This window comes from Indicator indicator, chromosome 1, assembly GCF_027791375.1.
Source record: "Indicator indicator isolate 239-I01 chromosome 1, UM_Iind_1.1, whole genome shotgun sequence".
Lineage (NCBI taxonomy): Eukaryota > Metazoa > Chordata > Aves > Piciformes > Indicatoridae > Indicator > Indicator indicator.
The window spans coordinates 95,135,977-95,152,366 of record NC_072010.1 but is presented as its reverse complement, the minus strand read 5'-3'; the positions used below and the strand labels follow the sequence as shown (position 1 = coordinate 95,152,366).

The window sequence follows — 16,390 nt, the reverse complement described above, 5'->3', positions numbered from 1 at the left end:
CCCAGAACTGATTTTTGAGGATGTCTTTTTGTCCCAAATTGGAAACTCCCACCTCCTGAAGGAGCAGATGTAACTGATGAAAGGGGAGAAAATACACAGAGGACTGGGGAATTTGAGGGAAGCAGAGCACTTGTTCAGGACTGCTGTGTGTCTGACATGCCGTGATGCCTCTCACAGGGGTCGTGTACCCTTTTCTGACATTATAAATCCCTCTTGGGAAGGCTCTGGCTTTTATCCCTCATGTAGTAATTGATTCTCTCCTCTTCGTTGCCATGCTTAATCCTGCATGTGTCTCAGCAGAATCTCCAAACCCCATCTCTTTCTGCTGCATCCTGGGCAAACAGTTGTTGAGACTGAGTACAAGACAGCCTGCTCTGTTTCTTTGCTCTCTTGTGATTCTCCCAACATATCCAGAGCCTTTCTTACATGTTCTGGAGATGCACACTAGGTTGTTCATGCTCCTGGCCAGCCCAGCACAATTACAGTCCTATTCTTGTCTGCAGGTGTCAAACACAGAAAAGTTAAAACCTCCAGCAGAGATGCTTGGTTGGTGGGGGGCTGGAACTTGTATCTCAGAAGACAGCCTTATTCAAAGAGCAGAATTAACATTTATTGTTACTTTTTTTTTTTTTTTAACTTAACAACACAGAATATGCTGAAAGAAGACGGAAACATTAAAGATAAACCATGATTATTTGTTCCCTTCAAGGGTTGGGCAAGCACACTCCGTTGAATGCTCTTTTTTCAGGTTCTACTGCAAGTGGTCTGTAGGACATCTATGCTTTCAGGATACAGGGCCATTTATGCATCGCTGGGATATCAACTGGACTAAGAGTCAAGGGAAGATGGAGGAGAGTGTAAAGGGGCACAGTAGGTCTTTGATGTTAGCCTGAACCATTTTATCCAGGACTGATCTCCAGTGTGAAAGGGGATGCAAGGGCATAGGCTGAGGTGCTTCAGAACTGGAATTCTATGGTAGGCTTGCTAATCCTGAATCACAAGACGAAGTGTTATGTGAATTCAGGCCAGATTTTCATCAGCTCTTTCATGAGCTGCCCTTTCTGTGGAATACTTCTTTGGGTCCTTCATTCCAAGTCGAGTTTCCATCCTTAGATAAATTTGGCTGCCAGTTCACAAATCCGATAACAACTTGTGAAGCAAAGGATGTTATTCCAATTATAGTAAGTGCTGGAGTCTGTATTTCCCTTGACGTGAATTGCAGCACATTTTTCTGCAAAGAGTAGATTGGGTTCCCCGGGCTTCCAGAACCTGTAAAAGAAAGTTCCTCTGTTGGCAATGTATTGACATCATGAAATTGTGGAAAAGGAAGAGTGAGATTACTGTGACAAGGATCAGGAGTCATAGTTTTGCCTAGAAAACTAGTGAAGTTCTCTGACTTATGGGGCAGTTAGAGACAGAAATCCCTCTCTGATATGTACCTGCCTTAAACACTGTATTAGTCACTTGGACTGAGAGCTGTGAATACCAGGAGCTTCCTCACTCCCCTGGGATACTCACGTGTCTGCCTTCTTATATGGAGTCTGGTCCACCCACTGCCATTGCCCATTTTCATAAGCAGATAAGCCTATGTAGTATTTTGTTTCATAGTCCTTAGTAAATACTCCTTTTGCCAAACTGAAGAGGAACTCCTGGAAAAAACACATGAGGGGCAGGACTGAGCAGAGGGGGGCAAGATGAATTCCCATCAGGTGAGGCTGGGGGCAGAGGGAAGCTGGTGCTGAAGGGATGCAGAAAAAGCATGTCACCTCCCTTGCAGCACAAGGAGAGGCTCTGAGTCCCCTCCAAGGCATGTCACTGTGTCACTGGCTGCTGTGTCCTTCTCAACCCTGCACATACCTGCTCTGCTTTGTTGTTGATCACCACCAGGTGGGAACCCATCCCAGTGCAGTTCTGCTCACTCTCAACCCAGGACATCTTATCAGTGGACAGATAATAGCACTTTTCTTGAAAGTGTCTCCAGCCATTTGGGCAGCACATCTGGTTCTCCCCTGTGGAAGAAAAAAAAAATCCTGTCTTTGAACAAGATGACCTCTCTTTCATCTCTGTGAGCTCAGTGCAGAGTCCCAGGTGTTTAGGGTGATGAGGGGACTGGAACATCTCTCTGGTAAGGAGAGGCTGAGAGACCTAAGGCTCTTTAGCCTGGAAGAGAGAAGACTGAGAGGGAATCTTATCAGTGTTTTTCAGTATCAAGAGGATAGGGCTAGGCTGTTTTCAGTGGTGCCTAGTGACAGGGTAAGGGACAATGGGCACAAACTAGAACACAGGGGGTTTCACTTAAAGATAAGGAAAAACTTTCCTGGGTGGGTGCTGGAGCACTGAACCAGGCTGACCAGAGAGACTGTGGAGTCTCCTTCTCTGGAGATTTCCAAAAGCTGCCTGAACATTGCAGTCCTGTGCAACATGATCTAGGTGAACCTATTCTGGAAGGGAAGTTGGGCTAGATGATCCTTAGGGGTTTCTTCCAACTCCTACCAGTCTGTGATTCTGTGTTAGAGAGGGGGTTTGAACCGCACCTTTAACCTGTACAGGGATAAACATTTTCTGCCATACTCCACAAGTAAATTTGTCAACAGCCTGACAGGCCTGCCTGAAGTGCCTTTCATAGAATCATAGAGTCATTTTGTTCAGAAAAAAAACTTTGAGATCATTGAATCCAACTGTTGTCTAACACTACCACATCACTTAGCATCACATCTCTGTGTCTTTGAACCCCTTCAGCAATGGGGACTCAACCACCTTCCAGAGGAGCCTATTGCAGTGTTTGAGAACCCTTTCAGTGAAAGTTTCTCTATCTGTTCTGCCATGTTAATGTAAAACCTTTTTGGTGAGAGATGCAGTTTCTGCCTTGCCTTTCCTGAAGAAGCAAGATGGGAAGTACTTGGCTCATGCTCCTCTGAGAACAATTCCATCAGAGAAGTGTTGGCCAAGTGCTCAGCTCTCAACTCATGCAGATTGGTGGACATGTACAGTAAAGTGCTCTGAGAGCCTTGCTGCCACCACAGTCAGGTTCTTACACTAGCAAGGTTTTCCTAGAGATTTGCCTTGCAGCCAGAAAGTCACATGGCAGAGTAAAAACCTGCAGATATATTCTCTCAAAGCTCAAGGCTGCATGAGAAAAGATCTCTGAAATTAGTTTGGGAATTTGCACTGCAGGAATTCTAGCACTTGCTATCACCATCACTTCATGTGTGACTGCAGCCCAACCCTCCAGCTACTCTAAACTCTGTTGGTTGCACTGACCATGATGTTTCCATGAACAAGCAGTGAGGAAGAAGAGGGAGTGGAGATGGATTGAACCAGCACTTACAGTAGGATGAAACACATCTAGTGAGATTAGTGACCTGGACTACCAGTTGAGGGGTTGTGTGAGGGCCAGTGAGACGGGAAGAGCAGGAAGGGTAGTCAAAGGTAGGTCTAGAACAACCAACCTTCTTCTATTGGCCCAGAAGATACTTTCATAGTATCCTAAATAAAATTAATACATCATTTTCTTTCCTCAGTTCTGCAACTTCCTTCAATCAATGCAGCTCTAGCTGACACTCCAGCCTCAATAGCTGACTGACACAAGAATAAATTTTGATGAGGTTCATAGTGTTGTTTTACAAGAATCTTAGCATCACTCACTTTTTCCTGCAGGTACACTGGAAATGCAGCACCATTCTGGAGCATTCTGGAGCAGAATCTGGCATTGGCCATAGTTTCCATGAAGGAAAATAACTGGAAAGAGAGGAAAGAGAAGGAAAGTGCTACCATCACCCTTTTCTCCTTCTTCAAGGGCAACTGTCATATCCACCACCTTCTGGCTGAGAGCCCCCTGAGAGAGTGATATATTAACAAGCTCTGAAACGTGCATTGATCAAGATGAGAAACAGCAAGTCACTTCTCCCACTTGCCAGTTCCTCCTTCAAGAGGAGGAACTCTTCAGGAGACATTGATCAGGAGAGCTCCTCTCACCTATTTTGGCTGAGAGACTGATTTTCCCATCTGACATCCTTTGAGGATGGGGTCAGGAAAGGGTCAAAAAAGTCATGGGATAAGTTTCCTAAAGGTGGAATATTAACGTTACATTCACTCTTAATCTTCCCAGGTATTGCAGATTTAGAGCACCACTTTTACTATTACCAAGAAAGGGTAGAACTGCTGAGTGCTGAGGCCTCACTCAAGGGAGTTAAGAAGAAACACAGAAGAGTGCTTAAGCACAGTACAAGCAAAGGATTTCTGTTTCGGTCAGTCCAGGCAGTGTGGGTGGGACGCGTCTGAATCATTTTGATGAATTCTGCCCCCAGCCTGCTAAAATATGGATGGCCTGGTATGAGTATTTCCAAGGATGCCACACTGGCTCCTTGGCTGCAACACTATTGCATGTTGCTCTGAGAGACCAGGTTAGGAGAACCAATATCCAACAGCCAGGCTTTGAGGAACCTACTCTAACACTAAAGAGACTTCTCAACTCTTGGTGAGAGGGGAGAAACTGACTGGTGTCATCCTGGACTGACTTTTATTCAGCCAGTTGGGAAAGTGAGAGGACAAGTGGGAAGGCCCTGTCAGGGAATGAACCTTAGCTGTGGAAGGAACCCTGCTCACTGACTAAGAGGGCAGAGGCAGGAGAGGGACAGCAGAAACGGCTGTTTGAGTGAAGGACATTTGCATCCTGGCAGAGAGACTAGCATAGCAGAAATCTGCTCCCTTCATCACAGGGGAATTAAAAGACCCTGCAACCCACCAAGGCAGATGGTTACAAAGGCAGTTTTGATGGCAAGGACAAAAACAAGGAAGAACCAGGGGTTCAGCCAGGAGCAGCTCCTCTCTTCTGTTGGGCCTGAAAAACACAAGGCAAGAGGAATCTCCCAGCCCAGAGTTGGCAGTACCTGTACCCCTGCAAACTGCTGGTACCCATTTTCCAAGGACCGGGGAGCACCACAGATGCTGTAATCAGATCCTGCTGTAACCAGGTCCTGCTGCTCATCGTTAGAAAAGAGTCATACCACAGAGTAGGACAACACAGGGGCTGCCCTGGCGCTGCTCTTCTATTTCACTTTTTATCACAATCCCTGCCTGTACTCTTCCTAAACCACACTTTTTCTTTCTTCATCCTGTCACACCTCCTTTCTCCTCAACACATCTTCCTTGTCCCTGACTCTGGGAAACAGGTCATTTTTCTGGCCCAGGCACTCCCTAGTTCCCTCATCTGCTTCTTTGCTCTTGTCCTAAGCCCCTTCTCCTGGTATGAGGCCTGCTGCTGTATGATGACTATTATCTATCCCAACCTTGAATTTCCCCCCACCTCCCCCTTCTTTTACAAGAGGACAGAAATAAAGGTTTTGTGGTTACTTGCAGTTCCAAGACTGACTGTCCCTCGGCAATTCATTATCTCTGCTACCATATCACTCTTCTCCAAGAATCCACATTACCACTGTGTCCACAAATGCAGCCTTCCTCCTTCACAGAAGACTCCACTAGCACAATTCCCACACTAAAGAGGAGCCTCTACAGTCTCTAATCTGGTATGCAGAAAAAGTTGTGTCTTGGGTGTTCCCCACAGCACATGGAGATGGGGAAATTTTTATTATTTCTTTGCCAGAACATTTCACAAGATGTTTGTTGCAACACCAAAAATCATAGAGGCAAAAGAAAACAGAGGAAGAGTAGCATCATTCCAGGCCAGAGCGCCTCCTTTTGCACATATTCATGCAGCTTCACAGGACATACTACTGGTCTTACTTCTCTGGTGTTTGTTCTCATGGGAACAGGATGCTCAGTGTGGAGTCACCATCCCTGGAAGTGGTGGAGTCACCATCACTGGAAGTATTCAAAAACGTGGCACTTTGGGACATGGTTCAACGGACATGGTGGTGTTGGACTGACAGTTGTACTTTGATGATCTTAGACCTACCTTTTCCAACCTTTCATGGTGAGTATGTGTGTGAAAATGCTTACGCTGTTGGCATTCGCTAGAAAAGGACCAAACCAACTCATAACATCCTGCAAAAGGGAGTCAAGAAATCACAGGAAAGCCTGTCTGTGCCTAAGTCTGGGCAAGTCCCCATGTGAAGCCTGAGCCCAGTAACACAGTGAACGAAAAAGAACTTGTCAACACTGGTTTCAACTAATTATTCAGGAACAGAGGATGGGGCTTTGAATGAAGAGTTGCACATAACCTGTCATTATGGAGCTGAAGGTCACAGGGAAATCACTAGGTGGTGTGAGAATCCCAGATCCTCAAGTTTTACTTGGTCATGACAAAAAGCACAGCCATATGTAATGGTTCCAGCACTGCTCGAGGTGACTCGATTCAAAACCTGCAGGATAATGTATCCCCAAGGATAAAGAAATGCCTACTGGATCTCATTGTACTCTGAATGGACTGGGGTGGGTATGCAGCCTTTGCTCTTTCATGTTCCATCATCTAATTTCTGCCTGTAAAGAGGCATGCACAGATGCACTGAGTAAGGAACGGAATAGCTAACACAGTACCACAAGCCTATCAGTTGAAGTCCCAGAAAAGCAGGGCAAAAAATGGTTACAAATGAGGACAATACTGAATTTTATATAGAAAATCTCCTCTGAGCACATTTTTTTGTATGCAGCAGCCTGCATGCAGAGTCAAATCATCCAACAGCTCTGTTGCATTGGAAGGAGGGTCCATGGTTGTGTTTGCTGATGTTGTTGTAGAAGGCATGAGCCATTACAAGGCACCACCTGCTGGATTCACAACACAGTGAGAGGTTCTCAAGTGGTATTTGATGAAGTTCCTAGCCATCATGCTGGAGAATAGAACTGAATCACAGAAGAACAAGAATGATACTGCTTTGTATTTATTATGGCTGTAAAGATACTTGCTTTTGCACCTGTGAAGGGACTTTGGCTGATCAGTGTAGAGGGTCCAGAGAAGGACAATGAAGCTGGTAAAGGACTTGGAGAACAGATCTTGTGAGGAGTGGCTGAAGGAACTGGAGTTGTTTAGTCTGAAGAAAAGAAGGCTGAGGGGAGAACTTCTTGCTCTCTACAACTCCATGAAAGGAGGCCATGAAAATGATCATGAGGTTGAAACACCTCTGCTATGAAGACAGGCTGAGGGGGCTGGGGTTGTTAAGCCTGAAGAAGAGAAGGCTCCAGAGAGACCTAATAGCAGCCTTCCAGTACTTGAAGGGGGCCTACAGAAGGATGGAGAAAGACTGTTTACAAAGGCCTGCAGTGATGGGACAACAGGCAATGGCTTCAGACCAGAGAAGAGTAGATTTAGATTGGATTTTAGGAACAAGTTCTTTACCACAAGGGTGGTGGAACAGGTTGCCCAGGGAGGTGTCTGGGGCCTCATCACTAGCGATAGTCAAGGTGAGGTTCGACAGGGCTTTGGGCAACCTGATCTAGTTGAGGATGCCCCTGCTTACTACAGAAGAGGTTGGAGTAGATAACCTTTGGAGGTCCTTTTCAACCCAGACCATTCTATGATTCTATGGTTCTATGATTCTATGAGGTTGTCGTGAGGTGGGTGTTGGTCTCTTCTCCCTAGCAACAAGTGATAGGATGAGAGGAAATGGCCTCAAGTTTCACCAGGGGAGGTTTAGGTTGGATAGCAGAAGTGACTTCTTGACTCAAAGGATTCTCAACATGTAGAATAGGCTCCCCAGGGGGGTGATTGAATCCCTGGAAGGGTTTAAAAAAATGCGGAGATGTGGTGCTGAAGGACATGGTTTAGCACCAGACTTGGTAAAGTTACGTAATGGTTGGATTCAATGATCTTAAAGGTCTTTTCCAACCAAAATGATTCTAGAGAGGGTGCAAAAGTGTCAGAAGGAAAGTGTGCTCAGTTCATGTGGTTTAGATCTAATTAGGATTGATCCATGCAGTTTATGGATTTTTTCATGACGTGATTCACTGATGAAACATAATCGGTATATTCAGGATCAGTATCAGCAATCCAACAAAGCACAGTATCAGACACAAAATATTAATGAATATCTACAAATGTTTAAATGTCTTGCTGTAACTACCTCCTAAAAGCTCTAACCTCCACATACATATGCATTCACATGATTACTTTTGCAACATCCTTCTCCCACTGCTGCTACAGGAAGTGCAGGCTGCAAGAGCACATCCTCTTTTCTGGGAGCAGGAGTTCCCCTGCTCTCACAGACTGGAGACATAGTGTTTGTGAGTATCCATACCACTTCCTACAGTCTGCCAACCCACAGGCCAGTGAGGAAGTACAAGGTCACATATGCACACTGAAGTTGTGGCTTGGTACACAGAATCATAGAATCATAGAATTGTTTTGGTTGGAAAAGACCTCTAAGATCATTGAGTCCAACCATTGACATAACACCACCGTGGACACTAAGCCATGTCTACATGTTTTTTGAACACCTTGAGGGATGGTGACTCCACCACCTCTGTGGGCCAATGCCTGACCACTCTTTCAGTAAAGAAATGTTTTCTAATACCCAATCTAAACCTCCCCTGATGCAACTTGAGGTCATTTCCTCTTGTTCTATAAATTGATATTAGGGAGAAGAGACCAACACTCACCGTACTATTATCTCCTTTCAGCTAATTGTGGAGTTGCACCCTTAAGTGCCAGGAATGTGGACTACCCGCAGCACCCAGCAAGGATGATGTTGTAAGAACCTAAATCTTGTCTCTCTTGATGTGAATCAACAAAGATGAAATCACCTTTGCTCCTCACCAGACTGCAGCTGCCCCAGAAGGCTGGGGGATGGTGGAAAGATGCAACAGAAATGCCACTGGTATGGACTCTCAGGAATATGCACAGATGAGATCATCTCTACCCATCAACTACCCCGGAAAGGGAAGACGGTGAAAAGGCTTCTGGACTATACAATGGATTCACCACCTGGCATGATAAGCCCCTGATGTATGGGCAGGTAAAAGGCAAAGGAGGAGGCAGAGCCCCACCCTGCACTCTGCCGGACCCCTGTAAGCACACAAGGAAAATACAGGAAGATTCCCTGGGGCAATACCTGGACACATACCTAAAAAAACCCTATGACTAAAAAACTCTATAAAAGACCTGAGTGATGCCTGCTCAGGAGAAGAAGAAAAAGACATAATCCTGCAGCCTGGAAGCAGCAGACCAGGAACCTTCTCTCCATGCCTTAGGTATTGCCTGCTGTAAGAAGAAAAGAAGAACTCAGGGAGAAGAGAAAAGACATCTTTACTGAAGGCACCATATGTTGGAGGCTGCTCAGAGAAAGACTTGGACTTTGGGATCTTTCCCTCCCCTTCTCCATGGATGACAGCATGAGCCAACAAGGATGACATCTCCTCCAAGCCAAAGTGGCAGCACCCTTCCTCAGACCTAAATTGCCTTGGGGGGAAAGGTGGTAATATAATTCCTTTCCTTCTCTCTCTCTCTCCCTTCTTCTCCTCTGTCCACTTTATTCTGTTAGTAAATAGCCTCTCTTCTGCTATTTGGCCTCGTTTGTGCCTTTAATTTCACAGCATGGGAATGTTCAAAAAAGAACCAAGTCTCTCTCACCCGCTGGACCGAGACAGATGTTCTGTGACAAATAGAGGTTGCGAAGTCAGGCCAAGTGTTGACTGCCATTTCCTTCTGACTTCTCTCTTGCTTCTTCTAAAATGTGTTTTCAGACTGGCTACATCTCAAAAGGCTTTCACCAATTCCCTGGTTACTGTTAAGATGGTGGTCACGTGGCCATGGCAGGGACATTGGAGCTAAATGCTCTTTAAGGTCCCTTCCAAGCCAAACCATTTTATCGACTATTTAACTATAGTGGGTTTGGGGAAAAAACTCTCAGGTAGTTTTGGGCATTCAATTCACACAGCTGTTTACATTCACATGCCTGTTCTATCAGGTGTTACTATCCAGGGCCTTTAACCAAGTCTGTGCAAGCAACCGCACATGAATTCACTTTGGTATGTACACAGGTTCTAAAGCAGACAGGCAGCAAACAACATTCTTTTTAGCATCACAAACCAAGGTACTGTTCCAAACAAATCAACAGCTAGCCTCATAACATTGAGGTGACTAACAGCTCTGTCCTGCTCTGGGGTAGAGAGTCTCAAAGTGGTAACTGTAGCCAAATTCTGCACTGGTCTACACAGAAACTCCTCAGAGTCCTGGTGCCAGGCAGCTAGGAGCAGTGATGGAAGAGGTTACCTCCTTAATGGAAAGCTCTGGACCCATTGTAAATATATTTTTTAAATGGTAGGGACTTATTTCTCTTTCCTGCTTCACAACTACCAGCAGCGTGCTTGGGGAGAGCACACATCAATGACCTCAGTTTTCCTGAACATCTTTCTGCAGTTCTATAAGCAAAGATTCTCAGCTGTTTTCTACCTGCACCAGTCATTAAGATCTTCATAAGTGACCCTTGGTTATCTCATTTCACAAACACATGTGTCAGGTCAGTGTGTTAGGACAACAGGATGGCACCTGGCAGTACAGGACTGAGGAACTCCTGCCCTTGAATCACTGAAGGCACTGGTACTTGATTCTAAGAAGTTCTCTCTTAGAAGAGGCACTGGAGAATCTTGACTCTGTTTTCACAGATCCTTGCAGTACAGAAAAAAGCCAACATGCATGGCATGGATATAGGCCAGATCAATGGGACATGAGCTCAGGAACATATGGCAGTTACATGGTGTCTTAATCACAGAATCAATCACAGAATTGTTTCAGTTGGAAGAGACCTTTAATATAATTGATCCAACCTTCATCTCAAGAGCACCATATCCTGAAATGTCATGTGTGTGTTTGTTCAGAGCGTCTTACAAAGTGTTCTATTTCTGCTCCTTTTTGCTCACCAGAAACACCACTGGCCAGTGCTGCCTATTGGGCTGCAAGGAGTGCTCTGCATTCACACCCATTCCAAAAATCCTCTGTGTTCTTTTCAGGTCACTGCTGGTCTCCTGGTTTTATTCAGGAAAAGGTTTCCTTTATCAGAAAGTTGATGCTACAGTTTCAAAAATTTGAAGACAATAGCTCTTGTTCATGTGAAAGATGTTCTGGTGTACTTCTGCCTTCCCGTGGGTTACTATTCATGCTTCGTCATTCACATTAGTCTTCTCTGGGCATCTAGAACTGGAGACATTACACTCCAGCATGGCCTTGTCAAGAATTGCAGGGAAAGGTCAGGTCCACGTCTCAAAGGAACATGGAGATGGACTATTTCAGATGCTGACTGATCCCAAAACTCCTGGATGAAGCACCCCTGTCTTCCTACTCCACTAATTATATGGGCATCAGTCCCATGTAAAACTTGTCTTCTTCCTACGTCCAAGACAAGACAACTGCGTTCAGACCTGGTATATGGTGCTGCTCACAAAAGATTACCCCAGGCTCTCCACACCCCTCAGAGGGAACTCTGATCAGGGCTGGGTATCTTCATCTAGCTTTACTGCTGCAGGCTAAACCTCCCCTTGACTAGCTTGGCTCTTTTCTGGTGGAGGGAAGAAAGCAAATCTGCTCCTTGTTATTCTCGTGTGCTAAGAACTATCCCAGAGTCAGGGCTAAAGGGGAGTCCTGCACACAAAAAGCCAGAAACCAGTGGGAACATTTTTAAAGATGCCAGCCAAAGAGATCCTCTCCAGGCAGACCTGAGCCCAAGATACCAGGATGCATGTGGCCACTACAGAGGATTCTTCCTAGCTTGAAGATGAACAGACATTCACCAGGAGGGGGTACTGTCATACACCATCATTCTTGAAGTGACAGTGCATAAGGCCAAGCAGGACCTGGGTCTATGACAGCTCATCTGCATTTTTCAGGAAGGAAGCCTCACTCCAGGACTCCTGTGAAAGAAGAACTCTAAAGGAATGTAGGGAGCCATTCTGTAAGGTGACAGGATGCAATCAAATCACCACAGTGGACCATCACTGGCTTTCTTTTGCTTCCTATCCAGTTTTCCAAAGCATGATCAAAAGCAGACAGAGCATAGGCTATTTCATCCCACTAATTCAAAACCAAAAACTCCACAAGGAGGAAAAGCCAATAACCAGTCAATGAACAGGAATAACCATGAAAGCTTGAGAAAGGACAAGCCAAGAGACCAAGAAAGGACAAGCCAAAAGGCCAAGAAAGAAGCTAGGATGATAAGTGATCTGGAAAACAGAAATGAACTAAAATCAGAGAAGATAAAATCCTTGAAAGGAAGACAGGCATTTACACCACAGAATAGAAATCCAACATGGAAGTGAACCCTGGGCAATTTTCAACAGGGCCCTGAGCAGTGACAAGCCTTTGAACAGACTTAACAAGACGTTGTGCATGCTGTAGCCCTTGGGCAAGTCTGGGTAGGACAAGATGTTAAAAATGTGCTCTACCCCACTGGCAGGAGGAATGGCCCTACCTGGAGCCCCTGGCAGAAGAGCACCTGGGGATACGCAAGGCTGACCCCTAGGATTTTGAAATTGAGGATACAGAGGACCTGAGGCCAACTACACTCCAACTGTAAAAGAGATATTGGCATCATATGGAGGAGTTGGAGCTGCATTGGAGCTGCATTGGAACTGGTTGATACTGAAGCACAGCTCCTCCTGACTGCCAGTTCTGAGCTGCTGTCCTGGGTTAACAGCCTGCTCTCACAAGCCCCTCTCCCCCAACACAGGTGGGAGGGAAAGTAACACAAGAAACCTCTTGCTGAGATAAGGAATTTAATGAGATGGTGCAATGCACAATTACCTTAGCCTCTTAGCAGAAAAGTGCAGCAAAAAGCAGAAGCAGCAGACAAAGCCAGAAACTCCCTCACCCCCTGAGCTGGAGCCAGCCTAGTGGAAAAGATCCATACCCCAAACCTGGAAACTGAACACAGCAACCAGAACAGGAAGCCTCTCATGTTACAATCTGAACTTCAAGCCCCATGATACTTTGCGCCAGCCAGCACTTTCATTTTGAAGCTGGCATGACAGCAGCATGATATTGAATATCAGCAGCAGATTCTACTCAGCCCATGGCAAAGGTGTCTGAAATCAGTTTGCAGAGGTGAAAGACATCCAGCTGGCTTTAGATAATGCTGAGAGGAAAAAGTGGCCTGTGCTCTATCTCAGGACTGATGGATGGTGGTGAACACCCTGTGGAGGTGGCTATAGCAACTGAAGCAAAGCAACTGGCAGTGCAGAAGTAAACCCACCTGGGCAGGTGAACTGCGGCAAGATGTGGCTACTCAGGTACGGAATCTGATGGTGGTGAAAGTACATCATGTGTATGCCCATGTACCTAACATTCGAGCCACTGAAGAATGTCAAAACAACCAGCAGGTGGATCAAGCTGCTAAGATTGAAGTGGCTCAGGTGAATTTGGACTGTAACAAAAAAGTGAATTATTTATAGCTTGATGGGCACATGACACCTCAGGTCATCAAGGAAAAGATGCAACATGCTTGAGATTGAGGGATGGATTTAACCATGGAAATTATCGCACAGGTAATTCATGAATGTGAAACACGTGCTGCAATCAAGCAGCTGAAATATGGGGAAGTCTGGCAGATTGGCCACATCACACTGCCACACACTCACCAAGGCAAGTGACATGTGCTCACCATGGTGGAAACAATCACTGAGTAACCACAAACGCAGCCAGTGCCCCATCCCATGGTGCAAAACACGATCCTGGGTCTTCAAAACTGAGTCTTATGGCACCCCACAAAGAATTGTGTCAGGCAATGGGGACTCATTTTAGAAACAGCTTCATATACACCTATGCTAAGAAGCATGGCATGAAGTGACTGTATAAATTCCCCACATTTCACTGACCTCTGGGAAAATCAGTACACTGGACTGCTAGAAACCACACTGAGAGCAGTGAGAGTGTGGACCTTCAGCACTGGGACACAAATTTAGCAAAGACCACCTGGTTAATTAACACCAGAGGATCTGCCAGTTGAGCTAGTCTTGCCTAATCCCAACTCCCTCCTACTGTAGAAGGGGACACCAACCTGAGTGGTACTATTGATATGCCAGAGGGACATGATGTCATCCAGAGGGATCGGGACAAGCAGGAGAGTTAGGCCCAGGTGAAACTTGTAAGGTTCAACAACAGCAAGTGCAGGATTCTGCACCTGGACTGGAACAATCCTCATTATCAATACAGACTAGGGGATGAGGTGATAGAAAGCAGCCCTGTGGAAAAGGACCTGGGGTTGCTGATGGATGAGAAGCTGAATATGAGCAGACAGTGTGCACTTGCAGCCCAGAAGGCAAATCGCATCCTGGGCTTCATCAAAAGATGCATTTCCAGCAGATTGAGTGAGGTGATTCTGGCACTCTTCTCTAGTGAGACCTCACCTGGAGTACTGTGTCCAGCTCTGGAGCTCTCAATACATGGACCTGATGGAATGGGTCTAGAGGAGGGCCAGAAAAATATCAGGAGGTTGGAACACCTCTGCTATGATGACAGCTGGGGTTGTTCAGCCTGCAGAAGAGAAGGCTCTAGGGAGACCTAATAACAGCCTTCCAGTACCTGAAGAGAGCCTACAGAAGGATGGAGAGAGGCTGTTTACAAAGGCCTGCAGTGATAGGACGAGCAGCAATGACTTCAAACTAGAGAAGAGTAGATTTAGATTGGATGTTAGGAACAAGTTCTTTACCACAAGGGTGGTGGAACACTGGAACAGTGTTGCAGCCGCTGTTCAGAGGGCAGCTGCTGGATACGTGCAGAGTGCATGATTCCTTAGTTCCTTAGCACCACTGCCTAGAGCAAACCAATAACATTCCATGTGTGCCACGAACATGTTGGCACCCTTTGATTGGAACATGCTGCAGAAGCCACATCCTTGACATGCCGGCACATTTTATTGGGAAAAGATTTTAGTTTACATATGTGTTCGGATTTTACTGGTTGAGGAATTGATTACAAAGAATATAAAAGACAGCCATGCTGAGCAATAGACACACACTTTCTTTCCCTTGGGTTAGGGACTTAGGTAGGAACGGCTTCAGTTAGGGCTGCTAGGGACTTCTGCTTCTGTTAGTTTGCTACTTTGCCTGGCAAGGGCTTCAGTGTAGGGTTGCTGCAAGGGATATGCTTGGGACTTCTGTTAGCTGCTTTGTCTGTTAAGGGCTCCCAGGACTTCTTCTGTAAGTGGGACTCTGTAATGCTGGGGATTCTACAATGTGACAAGAAAGGATTTATGGGAGGACTTCTGAGATCCTCTGCTCTCTGCATTTCTGGAATCTGATTGCTATACGGCAGTGAGGTTCGTGCCTTCATCTGTTACCCAGTGTGGCCCGAACTGGGTGGAAAAACAACAGAACAGGTTGCCCAGGGAGGTGTTTGGGGCCTCATCACTGGAGATATTCAAGGTGAGGTTTGACAGGGCTTTGGGCAACCTGATCTAGTTGAGGATGCCCCTGCTTACTACAGAAGAGGTTGGAGTAGATGACCTTTGAAGGTCCTTTTCAACCCAGACCATTCTACGATTCTATGATAAAGACCCCATAGCACACATGAAGAATATATTAGGGAAGGCAGTTTGGGCTAGTCCTGCTTCAGGGAAAAGCAAAATTATCCATGGGACTGCTTTTGCTTAAGGACTTTGGTGCACCTGGTGGATGATGTGGGAGGATGGAGAAGTCTGATGTGTAGCTCAAGAAGATTTTATTTTGGGTAAGAACTTGTTTTATGCATTACTACATTAGTATTATTGTATTACTACATTAGTATTATTGTTATTCCTGTTGCTTGTTGTTTCTTCTCTCTTGGTGCTGTTCTGTTGAACTCTCCTTATCTCAACACACAGAATTTTGCCTTTTTTTTTTTTTTTCTATCCTCATGATTCTCACCCCATGGGGTGGGGGTGGCAGGTCAGTGAGCAAGTGAATGCGCAGAGCTCAGTTTCTGACTGGGGTACCATTCTATGGTTCTTTGATTATACAAAATAGCTGCAGCTTAGAGAGGGAAAGGGAGAGATACACAGCACAGAGCCTTTTTCATTGGTCTAGCACTGTATTTTTCTTTTGTCTAAGAATTAAGTATTTATTCAGCAAAACCAGTGCAGCTAGAGGACATTCTCTGTGGGATTCAACAAAGAGCAGACATCTCAGCTGAAGGACACAAAGGAAATTGCAGCGCTGAACGTTTTTCTTCCATTCTGGTATCTTATTCCTGGAGAACTCAACATCTTTTCAGCCAGTGACTGCTGAACCCACTCAGAGAGAAGAGAACCCAAGACCCCAGGACCTGTTTTGATTACCTTGTGCCTCCATGTGTTCTCTGAGCAATTACATGCACTGGTGATGCTGGACACAAGGTAATATGGCTTCCACTTGCATTGTTCCACCCAGCAGAGTGAAAATGCAGGCTCTAGGCCCTCTACCCCACCCAACACAGCTCTGCACTGTTCCCAGTGCACTGCTCATCTCACTTTTACTCATCATGAGGGTATTTCCA

General features: G+C 45.7%; 1 protein-coding gene across 1 annotated transcript; it reads right to left on the bottom strand.

Annotated features, from left to right (window-relative positions):
• Nucleotides 1–1,109: 1,109 nt before the first annotated feature.
• On the bottom strand, nucleotides 1,110–5,389 carry LOC128973578 (C-type lectin domain family 4 member E-like). Its single transcript, XM_054389923.1, has 6 exons — nucleotides 5,353–5,389; nucleotides 4,745–4,840; nucleotides 3,646–3,738; nucleotides 1,858–2,009; nucleotides 1,519–1,649; nucleotides 1,110–1,269 (listed from the first exon to the last, which is right to left on the bottom strand). The coding sequence occupies exons 1-6, from the start codon at nucleotides 5,387–5,389 to the stop codon at nucleotides 1,110–1,112; spliced, it is 669 nt and encodes a 222-aa protein (XP_054245898.1).
• Between the last annotated feature and the right edge of the window lie 11,001 nt (nucleotides 5,390–16,390).